General features: G+C 37.8%; 1 protein-coding gene across 1 annotated transcript; it reads left to right on the top strand.

Moving 5' to 3' along the window:
* The first annotated feature begins 4,754 nt into the window (after positions 1 to 4,754).
* Positions 4,755 to 6,187, top strand: LOC129719183 (charged multivesicular body protein 3). Its single transcript, XM_055670676.1, has 2 exons — positions 4,755 to 5,045; positions 5,107 to 6,187. The coding sequence occupies exons 1-2, from the start codon at positions 5,001 to 5,003 to the stop codon at positions 5,725 to 5,727; spliced, it is 666 nt and encodes a 221-aa protein (XP_055526651.1). The 5' UTR covers positions 4,755 to 5,000; the 3' UTR covers positions 5,728 to 6,187.
* The last annotated feature ends 14,771 nt before the right edge of the window (positions 6,188 to 20,958 follow it).

The raw sequence follows: 20,958 nt of genomic DNA, 5'->3' as shown, positions 1-20,958 counted from the left end.
TGTGTTTTGACAATGCTTAAGAATTTTCAATAGTACAATAGTTCGAATAATAAAATTGCAATTTCCTGCATTTGGTAGGAATCTTAGAAGATTTTCTAAACGATTGCTGCAAAAACGAAGGAAATCCATCGAAAACTAACCGATTTATTAGCATTTAAAATTGGACATATTTCTCACTTTTTTCGGTTTCAGAATTTCATTTCACATCCCTATGTAGCCGAACTTCCTTAGAGAAGTATTCTACTTCAAAATATCGAAAGAAAATTCGCGTTGGCGGTGTTGCTGATATTTGCATGTGAAAACATGGGAAAGAAGGGAGGAAATATTCTTTTGTTGTCACGCACATTATGACAATTACATACGAGATTTCCCGCAGGTGCAAAACCCCTTGAAAATCTCTTCTCACGCTCTCAACACCGTCAACGGGAATTCGTGGAATTTGTGCGACGAAGAGCAAACAAAACAGCGCCATTTTTGTATCTTCCTCAAAGGGTGGCTTTGAAGCATGCACACGTAAATTCGCTATCGATAAACTGAAAAGTTTACAACACAAATTGGTTTTTTGTGAAAGTGTTTTTTTTTAAATTATTTCTACTTACATGCCCGACGAAGTTAGTTTTAGCACGAAAAGATTCAGCGACTTCTTTACTTAGAAATCTGTGCCAACGGTGCTAGGAAAAAAATTTACTTTCGGAAAACCGGTTTTTCGAGATATGCTCCGAAACTAAAAAAATTTATGAATATTCGAACAGAATTTTAACAGTCATTGGTTCAAAGTTCATAAAATTACTTTCACAAGTCATCTTTATGGTTCTGGGTGTTATGGGGATATGCCCCCGAAATATTCCTTCCAGAGCAGATCCTACTGGGGCTTTTAGTGGCCATAGAAACAATGAAATACCAATAAGACATCCAATATTTTCAGAACCACGATAATCGCTCTTTCGTTTTAATGTTGATAGTTGCCTTAATGATGAATGCTTTCTTTTCTTTAACATACAGTTTTCTCTAGCGGCGTATACAGTAGTGTGGGTTTTCCCTGACTGTCCGTGATACTTATCACTAGAATCGACAATCGGAAAATCGTCGAGAAAAGGAATATTAATAAAATATGAATGATTGTCCCTAGATTTTTCTTGTTGCAAATTTTTCATTTATGTATCGTTAAATCTTTGGAGTGAGTCACAGCTACGATCCTTTCATCGTAGATAATCTCTGGACACTGTTGCGCCGGAAGGTTGGTGTTGTTATTCGAACCAACAAGCAGCATATTTTTCAACTGCTGCGTTTGTGTTTTTATGTGAATCATGACCTTCACCAATCGCATGTTGTCTTCTAGTTGATTTCCATCAACTCCCTGAAATTTAAGGAATTTACGTTTGATTGATTCCATTTTAAATGAATTCACTGTTTTATCTATCACCGTTGAAAATATATGATCCATTTGAAAATTTGGAAAATTGATTATGCTTATAAACAAACCAATGCAACTCTCTCACAAGCAAAACTGCCTGATTCTCGGTTTCGTTCGTTTTCTCGTTCTCCATTTCACCCGTTTCGATATTGCGATAATATTGAAATATCGATACTTTCATTGCGATATATTTGTTACTTGATATCGAGTCGTTTCAATATATCGCGATACCAAATATCGATACCTTCGCTTCCGATTCCCATCCCTAGAAAATATCTGCAACTGCTCGAAATTTGCACAGAGAAAAATCCGCACACATTTTGGGAAACACTGCGCAAATAAAAGTGGACTCTGCAAAAATGGCAAAAATCTACCGAAATTATTGTCTATTCCATTTCTACTTAGTTTTTATACCTGCTATTCATAGACGTCAGAAATATTCGCCTACCTTCACATCACAATCATGTTGAGCCTGCAAAAATATCAAAAAACGAAACAATGTCAACTGACCAGGAAAATGTACCGTCACTGCTATTCATTGCCTTCCTGCCATTGCTCCCGCTGCTACTGCTGTGCAGTTACAGTGCACGACTGGTGAAGAGAGCAGTATGATCTTATTTTTGTGCGACGAATTTATTGTACTATAATGCCCACACAAAATGGATCATTGCACACGAAAATAACCTCACTTTCACACTTCTCACGGGTTTGTTTACAAGGTGCTGAATTTTTTTTTCCATTCACTGTTGAGTCATACGAGTGAAAATGAATGATACGAGTACGAAAAAGATGGGAAAACTCTCCGCTTATGCGGATTTGTTACTGTAATCTGTTGGTTTATTCTTGGAAACGCAATATTTAACAAGACACTTCCGCATTTTTATTCGAGCCGAAAATTTTACTATGTAAACAAACCCGCGACAACTGTCTAATCTCTTTCTTCTTCTTTTTTTTGTGACGTCATCGTGCAATGATCTATGGATACATTGCGGCTGCGTTTGCGGCAATTTGACAGTTAGCCCATACATTTGCTGTCAAGTTAACGTCAACGCAACGCAAACACTTCCATTGTGTTTAGGCCTTAAATCTTCTATTGAGAGGTGAAATCGGTAAAATGCTCGCAATAGTTTTTGCCGATTTACGTCTCTGTCTGCTTGTGTTTGCGCAGGCTTTTAAAAATGTGTACAGATTTTTACAGATTTATGACAGATCGATTATTTTCATATTTCAAGCAATATTTTTCTGATTTTTCGAGCAGTTGCAGACATTTTTCAAAAATATCTGGCATCTCTGGGGCTTGCAGACTTTGACATTTTTTGACGTTTTCGAGAAGATTGCACTCGCCTCGCAGCAGGGCTGCCAAGTATACAGATTTCCTGTATTATACAGATTTTTTGACCACGATACAGAAATGATACAGAATACAGAATTCATACAGAATTTTGATTTTTTTATACAGATTTGTACAGAATTTCAGCAATCGAAATCGGTGTGAAACTTTGATGCTTCACAAAATGTTCGTAATAAAGCACTGGTAGCTCTGCCTCACAAATATTTAATCCGAACATCAGTTTTCAGTTTTTCGAATACGTTTCCCGCATAACCGCCAAACTGGCCGATTCGGTTTTCACAAGCAGTTCCGAATGGGAATTTGTATAGGTGCGAGTAGGCTTTAAAATCTGTTTCTTCGTTCAACGTGAATATTTGCGCCTGATTACAATTATAATATAATTATTATTGCATTTGCGTTGATGACAACCAACGCTCTTCTCTTGCTCTTCTATTACTTCTGTTCGATTCTGCTGGGCGTCCGGCACTTTACTAAGCGGGAACTTACTTTTTTTTATTTCTTCTAGACATTTGGCTAAGCGGGAAAAATACCTGATCCGAGAGTACATATGAGAAAAAACACGGTTATAGAACTCGGTTTCCTTTCAGGAGATTTTCTCAACCATTTAACGGTTTTAGGTTAGATTTAAGGTCGAAATCCAAGCCTAATTACCACAACCCCAAGCACTTGTAGGCACACGAATAATATTGTGATTTCAGAGAAAAATTAGAATTTTGCGCTCTAACTGACAACCGAAAATGACAATCTCAGACAGCACCGAAAAAAATGCGACTCATGAACTTGTTTGTCAAAGCGTATGCACTCTTAATTTACTTCAATTGATATTGAATAGAATTGAAGCCGCCTTGATTCCTTGCCCTCGACTATGCAGCAGAGCCGCATTGATATGGTTTGCAATCAGAATGTTCTACGAATAAACTAGTTATAATCCATTATTTGATGTTGCTTAAACAGTATGCAATATAACATAGTTTTCATTTACTGGTGAATGACCGCCGGGCAACAGAAAAATGTGTCGATGAGATATATGGGAAAAAGACCTCTGAATTTCGTTCAGAGATTTAGAGGTACGGCTTAAGAGTTTCGTCTTCTAGAAAGAAGTCACTATTCTAAATTTCAGCACAATCGGATTTCGGGAAGTCGTGCGGGTAAAATTATACTTTTTTACCAATGAGAAAATGTTCGATAAAAAAAATTGTGATGCCAAATTCCTTAGAGATTTTTTTTTTGTAAGATTTAGACCACTGCGATATATTTTTCAGCTAGGAAACTCTCTCAGCTTTAATTTATTTTTACCATTGTGGACATTTTTCGAAAAACCGAAGCTTCTGAGCCCTACCGCTAAACGAAATTCAAAGGCCTAGTTTCCCCATCACTTCTGTTGGTTCCAGCTTGAGAATTCCTATGCTTTAGAGTCTTTTTTTTTTAAATTTGTTTCCTGAGATAACATAAATGTTTTCCAGTACCGCAAAAGTGTACAGCGCATCGTTTCTATGTCTGTCTCCTGCATCTTCGAAATTGAACTTCATAGACATAGTTGTCCCACGACTTTTATTTTATATATCATGGCATTGTTGTGATAAATACATCAAATCGCCAAAAGCATGCGAACTTTAACAAACCCGTACCCAATGTTGTCGTATCATATTCACTAACCGATCTAAAAACAGGCGAAATGGTGCCCATCACTGATGGCAATAAATCGTACATGCCTTCGATGATGAATATTCGCTCGATTAAGACAAACGAAAACCTAAGAAACAAATAAAAAGACCTTAATTAACTAATGAGCTGTAGAGAATAAAACTTATTCGGATATTTTTGTATTTCAATTACGAACATTTCACTATCGCCAGTTGAACGTGTATCGAGTGCTATTCCTTACAGCACTTTTTTACCAATGTTTGAGATGTCTGTCAGTTGCGGGTGTTGCTTCTTCTTTTTGTTAAAAATACCCTGCATTCTAATTTTTTTGTGAAAGGACAATATACAGAATAATACAGATTTTTTAACGAGTGCATACAGAATTTTCAAAATAAAATATGGCAGCTCTGCCTCGCAGTCCCAGACAATAACAAACTTCATATTTTGACGGCGCATACGTATTGTTATAAATGTAAATACATAGATTGTTAATTGGTGAATCCAAAGTGAATGAATCACCTTTCTTCTGGTTTAAGTGTGGTTTAAATTGTTTTGTTAGAAAAATATAAAAATATTCTTATTATAATCCAAATGGGCCTTTTCGGTAAATCGCAAGAGCGAAACCCAAAAGACATGGTATACCAACGTTTTGATTGCATGAATCGATTTTTAATCAACGTTTAATGTTTATGTATAGGTTCAGGAATGGTCGTCTAAGCTAAGGAAAGAATCATACGCTTTGGATAGACAAATTCGATCCATTCAACGGGAGGAGGAAAAAGTGAAACGTTCACTAAAAGAGGCTGCCAAGAAAAACGATAAAGAAATTTGCACAACTTTAGCGAAAGAGCTGATCAGGTCACGAAAGGCCATAAACAAGATCTACATTAGTAAAGCTCACATCAACTCTGTCCAACTGCAGATGAAAAATCAGCTAGCAACAATAAGGGTAGCCGGATCGTTATCTAAGTCGACTGAAGTAATGCAAGCAATGCAAGCGCTTGTTAAATTACCGGAAGTGGCTGCGGCCATGCGGGACATGTCCAAAGAAATGATGAAAGCAGGCATCATCGAGGAAATGATTGATGAAACAATGGAATCACTAGAAGATGTTGAAGAAATGGAGGAAGAGGCACAAAAGGAAATCGATAAGGTACTGTGGGAAATTACCGCGGGGAAACTTGGAGAGGCTCCGTCAGCACCAATTGCTGCTCCAGCAAAAGAAAGCGAGGGTGAAGCATCTGGTGTAACGGCGGAGGAGGAAAATGAGGAAGATATGAAGGACATGCAAAGCCGATTACAGGCACTACGATCTTAATTTATGCTTAAACAGTACTTTGTGACTTAGATTTTAGCTAATGTATTGAAATGATATGCACCGTAAGCCTGGCGGCTAAAGCCCATCTTTCACTGTTTTAAAAAATCCAATTTGTAAATATAACCGTTCCGTTACTCTAAAAAACACTCATAGTTATGCTTATGCCAGACTGCAGAACGCCAGAAAACAAAAACGATTATTTTGTGGTATATAGGCCGAATTAGAGGTTGTGTGGGCGAAGGGGAGGGGGGGATGTATAAACATAGACTTTGTAAGTAATATGTTGGGACCTCTTTCCAATTGTCAAGATTTCATTTAAGGAACATGTCATGCAAAAATAATAGTTAAAGAAAGGTTATAGAAGGATTGTGCTAGTTTGGCCAAATTCCATTTTTTACGTAGAAAAAGTGAAAAATATGTCTAATTTCAAATGCTAATAAATCGATTAGTTTTCGATGGATTTTCTTCGTTCTTGTAGCAATCGATTGAAAAATCTTCTAAGAATTTTCCCAAACGCAGAAAATTGTAATTTCTTATTCGAACTATTGTACTATTGAAAATTGTCAAGCGTTGTCAAAGCGCAAAATTCGACCTCTGATCGTTATATGATTGCTTTCCCAAGCACGGTCGACAGAATTATAGCCCTAGTAATTCGGAATGTACTATTTGGCCTATATAAGAGCCTGTTTCAGCCGAAACTCCTCACATTAGTTCTACGACAACGACTGCAACAATCCTTACTTAACAGTAGCAGCAGCTGTGGGCCTGTGGCAGTAAAAAGAATCAGCAGCAGCAGTGGTATCAGCAGCGATATTGGCAGGGCCAGCTGGTGCAGCGGCACTTCCTCTAGTAAAAGCTGTCTTTTTGCATTAGCGAGGAGCATCAGTAACAGGTACATTATCCGGCACTTCCTCTAATGAAAAGTTGCACAAACATTTTGGAATGCTGGCATTCGAAATCTGTGAGCCGTCAAATTTTCAGTGTAAAAACAGCTTTCAAATGTGGCCTTAATCCCTTCTGTCAGGGCAGCACACCATGCGATTAACATTATATCCGAGATGAAATTGTAAAATTGTTGAAGATTTAATATTTCCTCGTTTTGCGCTAGAATCAAAAGTAAATGGTATTTAATCCTGCATGCACTTTGACTGTTGAAACTTGTTCGCGTTGTACAGTAACTGTTCGCTAACTGGGCAGGCTTTAACTGGGCATTCGCTAACTGGGACGATTCCCAGCAAAAAAGACAACATACGTTAATGATCAGAACGATCGGGGGGCATGTGAATGGAAACATTAAAGAATGAAGCTCCTCCTTGTTGGTTTCGCGGTTAACTTTCTTGTTTAGTCTTTATATTTGGGATTTCATAGCAAGATAAACAGTAACAACACATACATAAGACATACGTAACACTCAGGAAGAAATCTTCCAAACAGAGATGCCAGATGTTTTTGAAAAATGTCTGAACTGCTCGAAAAACCGGAAAAATGTGCTCGAAATCTGAAAAAAAAATGTATCCGTGATCCGAAAAAATTTCGCTCGCGCAAGCAAAAGTCTGTAAAAATCTGCACACATTTTAAGAAAATCTGCGCAAATATAAGAAGACTCTAACAAAAATCTGCAGAAACCGTGGAAAACTGCAAATATCTGCAAATCAACAAATATCTGCACACGGACTCCAAAAATCTGCGTTTTGCAGACAAATCTGCACATTTGGTATCCTTGGCCTGTAGTACACTCTTTGACCTAGCGTCAAATATTTGTCACTTGTTGACAGATAAAAATTTGGTCAAAGATAATTATTTGTCACTCTTCAATTTTAACATGGGGCAAACAACAACCATGATGTCAAATAAATTTGACCATTATGTTAGAAGGTCAAATATTTGACCATTAGACAAAGAGTGTACTACAGGCTTTATGAAGAGATACGCGAAGGGAAAAGCAGTAAATATGGCAACCCTTTGCTAATATTCTATTTTAAACTATTCTGGCAACCACATTTATTTTCGCTTGACTTTTCATACGCACGAGAAAGTGTAATAAAATTTCGAAACTTTGTAAGAATATATTACTGAGTTTCAATGCTTGTTCATAGAGTAATTTAATTTTCAATGCATCACTCATAATATGAGCATGACGAACACACTTTTCGTTGAAACCATAATTGCACGTGATTCACAGAATTTATACTGATTACAACACACATTCTGCACGAAAAGTAACACGCATGAGTTTGTTTACTTTGCACACTTGGGGCTAAGATTTGACGGTTCACTTGGAGTTTTCGACCTCACTCTTTGCGTATTGTCGCTGCAGCACTACTCTGCAATTCGCTGATGAGTCCAGCGACGCAAAAATTTCTAGCGATGTCATTTTGTATGATTATTTCTCACACAGTACAATGTAGTTTTGATGTTGTCTTTGATTAAATTGACATAGTTTGAAAGACTACATTATATGAAAATACTACGAAATTGGCTGGAAAATCCTTGTCAGACGAGCGACTTGTCGCTTCTAATTTTTCTCTGCATGCACAATATCTGTTTATAACCCCGTCTGTAGCAGAGCCTGACAAAGTCATTTTCAATTGACAATTATCAGGTTATAGTGACGCTTTGACCCGACCCGTTTCAATTGAAAAGCTTTTGTTTCATTTTCGAGCACTTCGTGAGTCACAGAACACACAGTCGAAACCTCTTGCTGTGATTCTGACAACTGAAGGGCTTGGAATTCATACAAATGCTTTTCAATTGAAAGCGGAGATTATCACTATCACTCTCACATGACGAATCTCAATTGAAAATGGTAATGAGCGCTGACGGAGACAGAAGGCTTCCATACAGTATATATAGGAAAGAGGAAGGAAATATTGATCGGAACTGAAAGGATTCAAGGGAAAATGAAACTGTTCGAATCGAAATGATAGCGCGAGTATATCAGTTTCATTGTTTTGTTTCAAAAATGTAGAGCCCTGGTCTGTAGTGTAAAGTTGCTTTTGTTTCTTTCAACCTGTAAATCATCGCATCTCGTTGCTTCAACTTTTATCACTTTTTCACCATTTTTAGTCGATTATATTTAGCAGCTTCTTCCGATTTCTGATCACGAATGAGAAAATTTATTTAGAAACAAGTTTAAAACATATATTGAGTGTTCAACTGAATTTTTGTCCAGCTGCTAGGGATGGGCGATACTTGTATCGATACCAACGGTATCGATACATGGAGCCAAGGTATTGAGCGTTTCGGCATCGATAATCGTTGCTAGCGATCCAAGTATGATGACAGTTCTACAAGGTATGCTATTCACGTCGATGCATTAGTATTAGTGATCGTTATGAACTTTTTCCAATTTTGTATGAAATTTGAAATGATTTTGCATTTTAAACTAAACTTATAGAACATACTTTCCTGAAAAGTTATAGAAATGATGTTGAAACATGTTTTATTTGTGGGGAATACATAAACATGCTACGGTTTAGGTTAAATATGCTGTTTTTCATCAATTTGCCGGTAACCTTTTTGCATTTTTCGTTTTTTTCTTGTACTCTAATAGCGCTTCTAAATAGAGTCGCTTATGTTTCATACAGTAACAATAGTCATGAGCTATGACAGTGACTAAGATTATGCTCCAACTATTAGAAATATAGCATTTTTATATATTTTATTTCGACATACTGTCGCAATTTTTCACACTAAATCTAAATAGATATCAATTTCTAGTGTGTTTCAACTGGAGATTCACTCTCCAACTAAAAAAATCAGATATAAAACAATATAAAACGGGAAATTTCCAAAAATGTTCTGAATTCCATACAAACGCGAAATTTTTCATAACGAGATTTGTTTGTGTGCGTGGATAGACAAAAATGTAGCATACCTTGTAGAACTGTCATCATACTTGGGCTAACGATGAGTAGCGGTATCGATACTTTGCCAACGATATTTTGAAACGATACCGATACCACCGATGCCTTCTATTGGGGATAGGCAATACCAGTATCGATACCAACGGTATCGATACTTCGGCCAAAAGCGTCGAGTATTTTGGCATCGATACTTTCTATAGAGATGAGTGACTTTTCACCTACGCACACTAATGAACGTGTAAACTCATGTAAAGTTGCTTTTGTTTCCTCCAAACTGTAAATCATCGCATCTCGTTGCTCCGACTTTTTGTCACTTTTTACCATTTTAGGTCGATAATGTTCAGCAGCTTCCCCTGATTCATGATCACGAATGAAAAATTCATTCAGAAACGAGTTTAGAACTTATAATAAGTATTCAACTGAATATTTGTCCAGCTGCCAGAAACATAACATAGTAACATAGCAAACAAAAAGGCGATTTGTAAATACTTTCCTCAACTAGGTGCACTAATGCATTCGTACGTAAAAAGGTCTATAGAGAAGAGTGACTTTTCACCTACGCACACTAGTAAACGTGTAAACCCGTGTAAAGTTGCTTTTGTTTCTTACAACCTGTAAATCATCGCATCTCGCTGCTTCGACTTTAATCACTTTTTCACCATTTTTGGTCAATTATATTTAGCGCCTTCTTCCGAATTCTGATCACGAATGAAAAAAAATTATTCAGAAACAAGTTTAAAACATATAATGAGTGTTCAACTGAATTTTTGTCCAGCTGCTTAAAACATAGCATTGCAAACGAAACAGCTATTTATAAATATTTTCCCCAACTAGTGGCACTAACACATTTGTACGTAAAAAGGTCTACACTGAAAAAAAAATTACATGCTCATACCTAATGCTCTTTACACATGAATACCACTAAACCAACCAAATCGTTTTAACAGGTCGACCCATATTGTTTTTGAATGAAATTCACGGTATTTTAACGTGTTTTGGCATTTGACACGTTCTACCATTGAAATCTGAGTGTAAAAAAATTGATTTTGGTATGCATGACATGGCAAACCGAAGTGTAAGACACTTGATTTTGTGCTGTGAAGTGAAACGCAAGTGTATTCCACTTAGATATGAAATGTTTCATCTATTTTTTATAGTGTATAGTGCGGCGTATAAGTTTAAGCTTAGATTATTGAAACATAGATATCCAACTCAACCAACAATACGGGCAACAAAAATGTGGCGCCCCTTCGAGTATGATGGTGGTTGGGTGAACTACATTTAATGAGCACACACAGAAAAATATTAAGGTAATTGCTATCTTTTTAGGCTTGGTCAGATTTGTGCGGTGTTTTTAACAGACTAATCTATATGGTCTAGATAATAACAATAATTTATTACAACAGGACTAAAATAAATGTCAATGTGTGAGATGACCATGATATAAATTATTTATTTTGATGATAGTATGACTAATCGTTCATAGTCGTTTCAACAATATGTTTTTAAGCATAACCAAAGATGACTAGTACACAATACGTTACTCTTGCAGTATGCAGCGGACACGAGTTTCGCTACGCGTGAACGAAAATTGAACTAATTTGTATACTGTTAATTTGGTGATTACGACAAGGTGGTGAAAGGTGAAGCATGTTTTTCAATATCATTGTATGGTCCTATCATCTAATTTTCAATATCCTTATACGATATTGCCATCTTGTTTTTGTTTTCATCTAGCGGATTGAGCATGATAAATCGATTTTGCTAATAATCACAGTTTTAAGGTCATCAGGTGGCACCGTTATAAAGGTGTTGCAAGCAAAATGTCTGAAGTCAGGTATCTTGCTCTAGTCATCATTAGCATAACTCATTTGTTGTTTGTACCAATTTTAATAGTCAATTGAGAACCAAATAATCTAGATTATATTGTAAAGTCGATTGAAAACCGCCGTACAAATCTGATTGAAAGTAACATGATATTTTTCTGGGTGTGAGAATCTGGTCAAGCTCACTACTGAAATGATAAGGAATACCATGATATTTTTCCGAGTGGATATGCTTTAGTTCACCCAACGGCCTACAGATGGCAAGTTCAGAGTGTTGCCTTGAGATTATATGCAGCGAAGCCCAACTTGGATATCTATGTCTCTTTAGTCTATGGTTTAAGTGAACCTCACAATACATACACTGTAAAAAATCGACACGTTACTGCCAAGTGGATTTCACTTATTTTCGTGCTAATAGATGAAACATTTCTTATCTACGTGGAATACACTTGCGTTTCAGTTCACTGCACAAAATCAAGGGTCTTACACATCGGTTTGTCATGTCATGCATGGCAAAATCAATCATTTTACACTCAGGTTTCAATGCTTACACACATCAAATGCCAAAACACGTTAAAATACCGTGGATTCCAATAAAAATCGATATGGGTCGACATAATAGAATGATTAGGTTCGTTTATTGACATTCTTACACTGTAAAAAATCGACACGTTACTGCCAAGTGGATTCCACTTACTTCTGTGCTAATAGATGAAACATTTCATATCTACGTGGAATACACTCGCGTTCCATTTCACTGCACAGAATCAAGTGTCTTACACTTTGGTTTACCATGTCATACATACCAAAATCAATCATTTCACACTCAGATTTCAATGCTTACACACGTCAAAAGCCAATACACGTTAATATACCGTGGATTCCAATAAAAATCGATGTGGGTCGACATAATAGAATGATTAGGCCCGTTTATTGACATTCATATGTGAAGAGCATTAGGGATTAGCATGCGATTTATTTTTAGTGTATGTAAAGAGCATTAGGGATTAGCCAGAGTCTATGTTTATAATATAGAGTCGCGCAAAGATGAAACCTAAGGAACCAAATCAGTGTGAAACGAGGGTACCAATCGAGCAATGTAAATAAACAAGGTGATAATGTTAGGTGTGGATGAAAAGTGTTGTATTGCCCCTTGCATGACTATTTGGACTTCTGTGATAATCATTCATTGCCCAATTTCTTATTTCGCTCTATCAAATTGACACCTCAGTAGCGCAGTGGCAGTTTTTCTGGGTTCATTGTTTGTTTTGTTTTTAATTTGCTACATTAAGTATATATTTTTGAGCAGCTTTAGTTGAAAATTAGGTTGAATATCAAAACAAAACTAAGTGTCACATGATTGATTGGGTGTTACTGAGTATCGATACTTTCTCGATTGTCATTGTATCGATGCCAGACCTCACGGTTTCAAGTATACTTTATTAATATATATATAGGTATCCGGCACTGACCATTGCTGGAGTGATTTTTTATTAACCTACCAAGGTAGCAGTCATGATAGAGATTTTTTTTGTCTATATAATAAAATATTTCTGTCAAGCGTTTCGATAACGCTAGTATCGATACCCATCACCCAAACTGCGAAATCGTGTGCGAGATTCGACTATGATAATCGTGTATTTCGGGGTAGTCCAATTTGGCGTAAAAGTCGCAATGATTGAGCGTGATAAGAATGTGTGTTTTTCCGAAGTTTTACTACACATTTTAAATTCAACATTAAACCTGTACACTGGTTCAGTTAAATTTAACAAAGCATCACCGGTGTAACCTTTCAAAACTTGTAACCGGTGCGGTTGCAATTTCAGCATCGAATGGAAATTCACCTAATTTTGGTACTACCGCGAGAGAGTGTATGAGTAAAAATTACCCTCATTTAAACACCCCCGCAGCAGCGTGTACCCAACATGACAACTGTCACCACTTGCGCTGAATATCGTTCACATAAGTTTGTTTATTTTCGTTTAAATTCGTTCGTTTTTCCGTTTGTGAACGATATTGTCGCGTTAGATAGGTTTGATAATTTTTATATCATGTTTGTAGAATAATTGTTAGGGATAGATAGGCCGGTATTTTCCTCTAGCTGCGAAAAAGTGGTGCTGAATTAAGTCTCGGCGGGTTTGTTGTGGTCGGCAGCCATCGCGGGATAGTTTTAACTGTTTGATTTTTACAGTTTGTGTCCCGTAGGAGCGAAGATTGTTCCGCTTCGATAAGACCAACGAAGGTTGTTCCGTTGGCCCGTGAGTTGAGTGCTGCTGTTTATGTTCGCTCGCCGGATAGAGTTAGCAGTGTGATTGGCTACCCCCGGCTAAATAACAAGGGTTTCGCCGGGCAAATTTAAGTGTGTACAGGGTGACCCCCTGTTACAATTGGCGCACAGCGCAAAAAACCGCACTAAAAAATATATTTTTCTTAAGAAAAATATTTTTTTTTTGAGTGTGGGGTACCTCTACCAAAATCGGATTTTCGCTAGAATTTTTGTTACGCAAGTGGTGAGGTTTCTTCGGAAATATTGTTCGCGGTCGTATTGTTTAATAATTTTTTATTGTTATTTATACTATTCATATCAAATATTTATTATTACATTTATTTATTTTTGTTATCTGAATCGGTGATTTTGCGTTGGTTTTGGTGGAACTGCCGAGTTGTAGAAAGCTTGAGTCTTTCCCAGTCAAGGTGGTTGCCAACCCTAAAATTTTAATCCGATTCGAAACATTTTTTTTTAATTCAGCTCAAATTCCTGAAATATAAGGGAATCGTTAGTGGGCGAAAAAATAATACAAAGTTTCATACCGCTTCAATACTGCATGCTGTGTGCTTTTGAGTTCTTTTCCAAGAACATTGAGAAAATGGCAATGATGGTTGAAGAGCTCAACAGAGCTTATTGGTTGATGCGGGTTGACCATTTGCATTTTGATGAGCTAGATTTTGAGTTGAGCTCGCGGAATGTTGTCATCTCGGCTGATTCGGATTCGGCAGCGGCAGCGTCGTTTACGGGGATTGTTGGCCGAAGAACGGTCATCTCCGGTGGAACGCTTGCGCGTGTTTCATGGGGATGCTGCTGAAGAAATGGAGATTTGCCTTGGGAAGTTGAGCTCCATTAAGGAAGATCTACGTTATAGATGCCCAAACAAGGAGGTTTACCGAACAAGGTTACTCCATCTGGGGTCTAGACTCCAGATAATCCACAAATACACAGCAGGGGAGGTCAACCAGGAAATTTTGGGTTTGTTGGCGGAAGTTGCTGCTACATATCAAGAACATTTTGATTTGTCGGCAGTGCTTCCTCCAATTGAAAATACTGGGGAAGGTGGAGCAGGTTTGGGAGATATGCTGGGCACAATCGTGCAACCAACACAAACGGCACCCATTTCCCCGCAAAGTATAGGATCTGGTCCGCTCGTAGGAGAAGATGTTCAGTCTGTCTTGAGCGAGTTAAGGGACAAGATTCGACTCTACGTCAGCAATCCCAACGAGATAAAGCTCTAGCGGCTGAGAGGTCTGATAGCCTTTTGGAAGCTACTCAGACGCTAATGGGCGGGATTGCTTCACTGAGCACTATTGCTTCAGTTTTGCGAAAGACGGTTCAAGAAGTTGTCTCACTTCGTGAATCCGTTAGTGAACTTCGGGCGCTGGTACATTCTGAACCAGCTGGTGTTCCCGAGATTGATCTGCGGACCGATTTGGACGAAAGACGTGAGACGGATGAAATCGACGAGCCAGTAGAACCGGAAGTACATGATCCACCACTGGCGCCCACATTGAACCAAACCGTGGTGGAAAAGCCACTCCTGGACTTTCTGAAAGATCGATGTCCGTCACTTCCGATTGAGAACACGAAACCAGCTTTACCAGTCATTCAGTCCCAGGCCCCAAAACACCATGTGAATGGAAGGTCAAGTCCGACAGGTGGACGTTTTTCTTTGCCCAATCATACGGGTAATGAAATACCATCCTGCTCGGGCTACCATTACAATCGTCGACCACAGCGTGTTTCCGATTGGAAAATCGAGAAATACGCTGGGACAGATGACGGGCTAGGACTGAATGAATTTCTGGACTCCGTTGAAAATTATGCTCAGTGCGAGTAAATTTCAGAGGAGGAGCTGTTCAATTCTGCAATGCACCTACTCACTGACAATGCTCTTACTTGGTATCGGGCTATGAGATCGCAGAACAGGCTTTACAACTGGAACCATTTGGTTTGTGAGCTTAAGGCAAATTTCGTTCATCCGGAAACTGACGCCACTCTCAAATCAAAGGTTTCCCAGCGCCTGCAGATGCGAAACGAGTGTTTCCTGGATTATTTCCAGGAAATGGAAAAAATATTTCGTGCTATGGTTCCCATGACACCGAGCGAAAAACTCGACGTGCTCAAGCGAAACCTCAGGCCGGACTATAAGCAAGTTTTAATTTCAAAGCCAGTGAGTACGCTTGCAGAATTGATGACTTTAGGTAAATCGATTGATGCGTACAAAACACCGATTTGTCGAAAAGTGTTCGGTTCTCAAAAGGAAGTCGCTGCTTATTCGGTAAATCCACCAGTTAACACCTCGAAAAAGGACCAACCCAACAGAAAGGGAGGTGGTTCGAATAACAGCCACGTTGAAACCAAAACATTTTGGAGCAAAAACTCCCAAAAGGATAATTTCGCTTCCAAAACGCCGTCTGAAAACACGAAGAAAAAGCCAGGTGTTCAGACGGAAAAGAATCTTGTCGAAAGAAATTCGAAACCGGAATCCAAACAAAAGCCGGTGATTTGTCTTGACTATCTGGTGGAACAGCATCGACCTCCTAGTCACGGAGTCTATTACAACTGCGGTAGTACTGGACACGAGCATGAGGCGTGCAGAAATCCAAGACGAGTCTTCTGTATTTTGTGTGGATTCAAGGGTTTCGATGTCTCCCGCTGTCCCTACTGCTTAAAAAACGGGATTCGTACCAACTAAAGTCGCAGTTGTGTAAGGATGTGCGCCCCATAGAAAGCCTAAAATTAGACCTCCAAATTTACAACAGTTTTCGACCAGCTCATGATGAGGATTATCGTGATCCGTTGTTTGTTGAAACCATCATCCTCGATGATCCGTCCGATAATCGTCCTTTCGTTTTTGTCGCAGTATATGGCCATTCCTTCAAGGCTTTGCTCGGCAGTGGTAGTAATGCCACCATTATCACCGAAAAGTTGTACCGAAAGTTTTCCAAAAGTCCATTGAAAGGTTTGGAAAGACCAGTTGAACTTCGTTCAGCAAATGGACAGACCTTACCGATCCTTGTACAAATATATCTTCCGTACACTTTCCAAAACAAGACAAAGGTTATTTTCACTCTTGTAGTGGAGCAATTAACAGTTTCTTCAATACTCGGTATGGACTTTTGGCGCGCCTTTGGAATAACACCCGAGTTGCAAACTTGTGCTCTGTTGAACTCAGGTTCGGAACGGGACGAAGAAGTAGAGATTGATGCTCCGAGTGAGCCCAAGGAACAATTATTGTTGCCTAAACGTTTACTCCATCACTTTTATTAGGCTACAGTTGAACAACAACCGAAATGAAAAATAAAAAACTTCTGTTCAATGGTTGTTCAGTTAAATTTGGAGAAATTATCCGACACACAGTTGTTTAGGAACGGCGAAGAGGGTTTTAAACAACAACAGCAGAATATTTCATTCAACACTTGTTAAACCAGCGTTGAACAGCTGCACCGAAAAACATTTATTAGGCTACTGTTCGGCATGTGTACGACCTGTCGAACAAAATACTTATTAAACATCTATTAAACAGATCGACTTGAACTGTCCTACAGTACGGTCGCATTTTACCAACAGCTCGAGGCTAAGTCTTAGACTACCGAGAGATATTGAAATTTTGTTTTTCGTTTTCAACAGGCAATCTTCTTGAAAAACTACCTGTTGAAACGCAAAGTAATAAATTTGTTTTTAACGTTAACGAGTGTTTAGTGAGTAAATTTGGTTTGAGATATTTCTAAATAAATTCTATAGTGAAGTGAAAGTGTAGTAAAGTTTTCCAGTTATGCCTGGAAAAATAAAAAAGGTCGCTTTGATGCGGCTTCAAGGAAACGTGAGGCATCTCCTCCAAGTGACACTGAAATTTCGACTAACAGGTATGATATTCTTTCTTCCGTTGGGGATCAAGAAATTCAAACTTCTCATGCTGAGCATAAAGCCGTTATGAAGAAGGTTAAAGTTCCACCTATTGTGGTATATGTAGCAAATTTTAAAGCATTTCGATCAGAGCTTTCATCGTTTCTGTCGAATGTGAAAGTTAATTTTCAAATTGGCCGCCAAGGCGAAATTCGTATTTTGGCCGAATCTCTTGATGGCCATAAACATCTTTTACAGTATTTGACTGAAAAGATGTATAAATTATATTCTTTTGATGCCAAAAACGAGAGACCGTTTAAGGCTGTTTTGAAAGGTCTTTCAAATGACCAAACTATTGAGGAAATTAAAGAATGTTTGTCAAAATCACTTGGTTTTGCTCCCAACCAAGTAATTTTGATGAAACAAAGGGCAAATGCCAAAATTAATCAAACTGGAATACACCAGGAAAATTACTTAGTACATTTTGATCGTACCAAAGTAAATAATTTGAAACGTTTGGAAAAAGCACGTGTTTTATTTAACGTGCGAATAAAGTGTCAAGCCTATGGTCATGGAACTCGAAACTGCCATATGGCAGCAAAATGTATGATTTGTGGTGACACTGGTCACACGAAAGATATCTGCCCCGTGAAAGAGACCACTAATAGTTTCAAATGTGTAAATTGTGGGGGAAATCACAAATCTAATTTCTTTAATTGTCCTGTAAGGTCAAAAATTATTGCTTCCAGACAACGTAGGAATTCTAAGCAACCTGTTGTCAATGTGGGTATACAAAAGACTTTCAATACTGTTCAGGCATCACCAGCACTTTCATTAGCAGGTGTGTCTGTAGGTAATAACTTAAATTCAGATAACAAATTTCAGACAAAAAATCCTGTTCAGGCAACACCAGGCTGTTCATATGCCAGTGTCCTTACAGGTAATATTTCAAATTCAAACAGTAACAAACCATTCGTGTTTAGTGCTGAAAAGTCAGCCAATATTGATTTAGGTAGTCCAACTCCAGAAAAGATTGAATACCTACAACAATCCATGTTGCAGCTAATGTCCGTTTTGTTGAACGGTAACTCGATGTACGAGGCTGTTCAAGAAGGTATAAAATTTACAACTAATATTGTTATAAAATTGAAATTCAGCAATGATTTTAAATAATGCTGTAAATTTTCTAAATTGGAATGCTCGCTCTATAAAAGCGAGAGGATGAATTTTTCAATTTTTTAACAGTCCACGATGTGCATATTGCAGTTGTGACTGAAACGCTTTTAAAGCCAAATATTAAACTAAAAAAGAACCCAAATTACATGGTTCATAGGTTTGATAGAATTGATGTTGCCGGTGGTGGAGTTGCAATAGTTCTCCACCGTCGAATAAAACATCGTGTTTTACCCCATCTTGAAACCAAAGTTATCGAGAGTTTGGGAATTGGAATTGAAACAAGTATTGGCATTTTATTTATAGCCGCAGTGTATTTGCCTTTTCAATGCACTGGTGAGCAAAAAAATTATTTCAAGGGAGATTTGCGAAACTTGCCGACAGTTGTCAGATCATTTTGCCGAGACTTCGTCCAAAAAACTAAGCTTGACGAATGTCGTCTCTATTTGTTGCCGAATTTATCGTTAAACATTGTTGATGCCGAGGTCAGCAAAAACATTACTGGTATCTCGGCACAAATTTTACTCGTTGCCGTGTTTCGGCAATACAGCTGTCATTCTCATGAACGAGTTGCCGCCATTTTTCTTAGTGCATATTTATGCGTGTTACGGATGAGCAAACAGGAATCGGATACAAGTTTGGCTGAAATTTGTGCAATTACAAGTGTTTACAATCCGGTAGCAGAAAAAAATGTAGTACAGTTTGGGGGAAGTGGCTGGAACTTAAAAAGTGTAGTTTCAAATCGTGTGGATACAATTTTTTATTTGTTTTAGGGATAGGCATTAGACGTGATTTTAGATTAGATGTTTAGCTCAATGCCCTACTGGCGAGCAAGATAAAGATAAGTATTCAAGATTTAGTATGAATAAATTTCTTTACTTACTAAAACTCATCGAGCTTATAATTTATTTTTGAAAGAAAACTACCTGATTCACAGCAAAACTATTTTCTGCGATTGGATTCCACTGAAAAAACGGCTCTTTACTGTGCCGAACATTCAGTTTATATAACCGAAAGGTCGTTAGACTGGTTTGCCGCTTCTCGGCTGGATTTGCCGAGAGCACAGTCAACTGTGTACCGCGATTCTCGGCAAAAAAAGACATCTGTCAAATATTGGTTTTCCGAGATTCTCGGCAAAAGAGATTCAGCCGAGATGGTTGCCGAGCACTCGGCTGTCCAAATCTCGGCACAAACAATGCCGAGATTCGGCGAAATTTTTTAAGTGTGTACATGTTATTCTTCTATTAGGAATCCATCTACAATTGATTTGGTACTAACAAATCAAAGTCATTCATGCAGTGATTTATTAACTCATGCTGACTTTGATTCTGATCATCTTCCCATAACATTTTCTATTTCCCATGAAACTATTTTAAATCCCACTAGATCTGTGTTATCACAAGACTAATTGGGATAGATATCGTTCTACGATCGAAGAAAATTTGAATGATGATATTATTTTACAAAATAGTGCTGACATTGACAGAGCATTAGATAATTTTAGCAGCTTAATACTCAATGCCCGGAATTCACTTCAACTACTTCAACTTCTTATACGTTTGAAGAACATACGGAGACGTTAATACCAAAGATCTCGTGATCCTGCTTTGAAAATTATTTTTTCAAGAATTACAAAAGGAAATTAAACATAGATTCACTCTCTTGCGAAATGAGCATTTCATGAGAGAAGTTGAACAACTAAAACCTTATTCAAAACCTTTCTGGAAACTTTCGAAAGTTCTTATGAAACCTTCGAAGCCCATTCCAGTCCTTAAAGATGGTGACTGCATTTTTCTAACAAATGAACAAAAATCTCAAAAACTTGCTCAGCAGTTTGAGAGCGTTCATAACTCCAATTTGAACGTAGTAAGTCCTATTGAAAATGAAGTAAACCAAAAGTATGATCAGATCACCACCCAAGAATTTCTTTCTGAAGAGGTATTGGAAACAAACTTGAATGAGGTGCGAACTATTCTCAAAAAAATCAAAAACATGAAAGCACCAGGATATGATGGGATTTTCTATATCCTTATGAAAAGACTTCCCGAAAACTCTTTAAATTTGTTGGTAAAAATTTTTAACAGATGCTTTGCACTAGCACATTTTCCTACGAAATGGAAAATTGCCAAAGTCACTCCAATTTTAAAACCCGAAAAGAATCCAGCTGAGGCATCAAGTTATCGACCAATTAGTTTACTTTCCTCTATTAGCAAACTTTTTGAAAGAATAATTCTCAATAGAATGATAA

The sequence above is a fragment of the Wyeomyia smithii genome, chromosome 1 (assembly GCF_029784165.1).
Source record: "Wyeomyia smithii strain HCP4-BCI-WySm-NY-G18 chromosome 1, ASM2978416v1, whole genome shotgun sequence".
Lineage (NCBI taxonomy): Eukaryota > Metazoa > Arthropoda > Insecta > Diptera > Culicidae > Wyeomyia > Wyeomyia smithii.
This window is presented reverse-complemented; position numbering and strand designations above follow the sequence as displayed.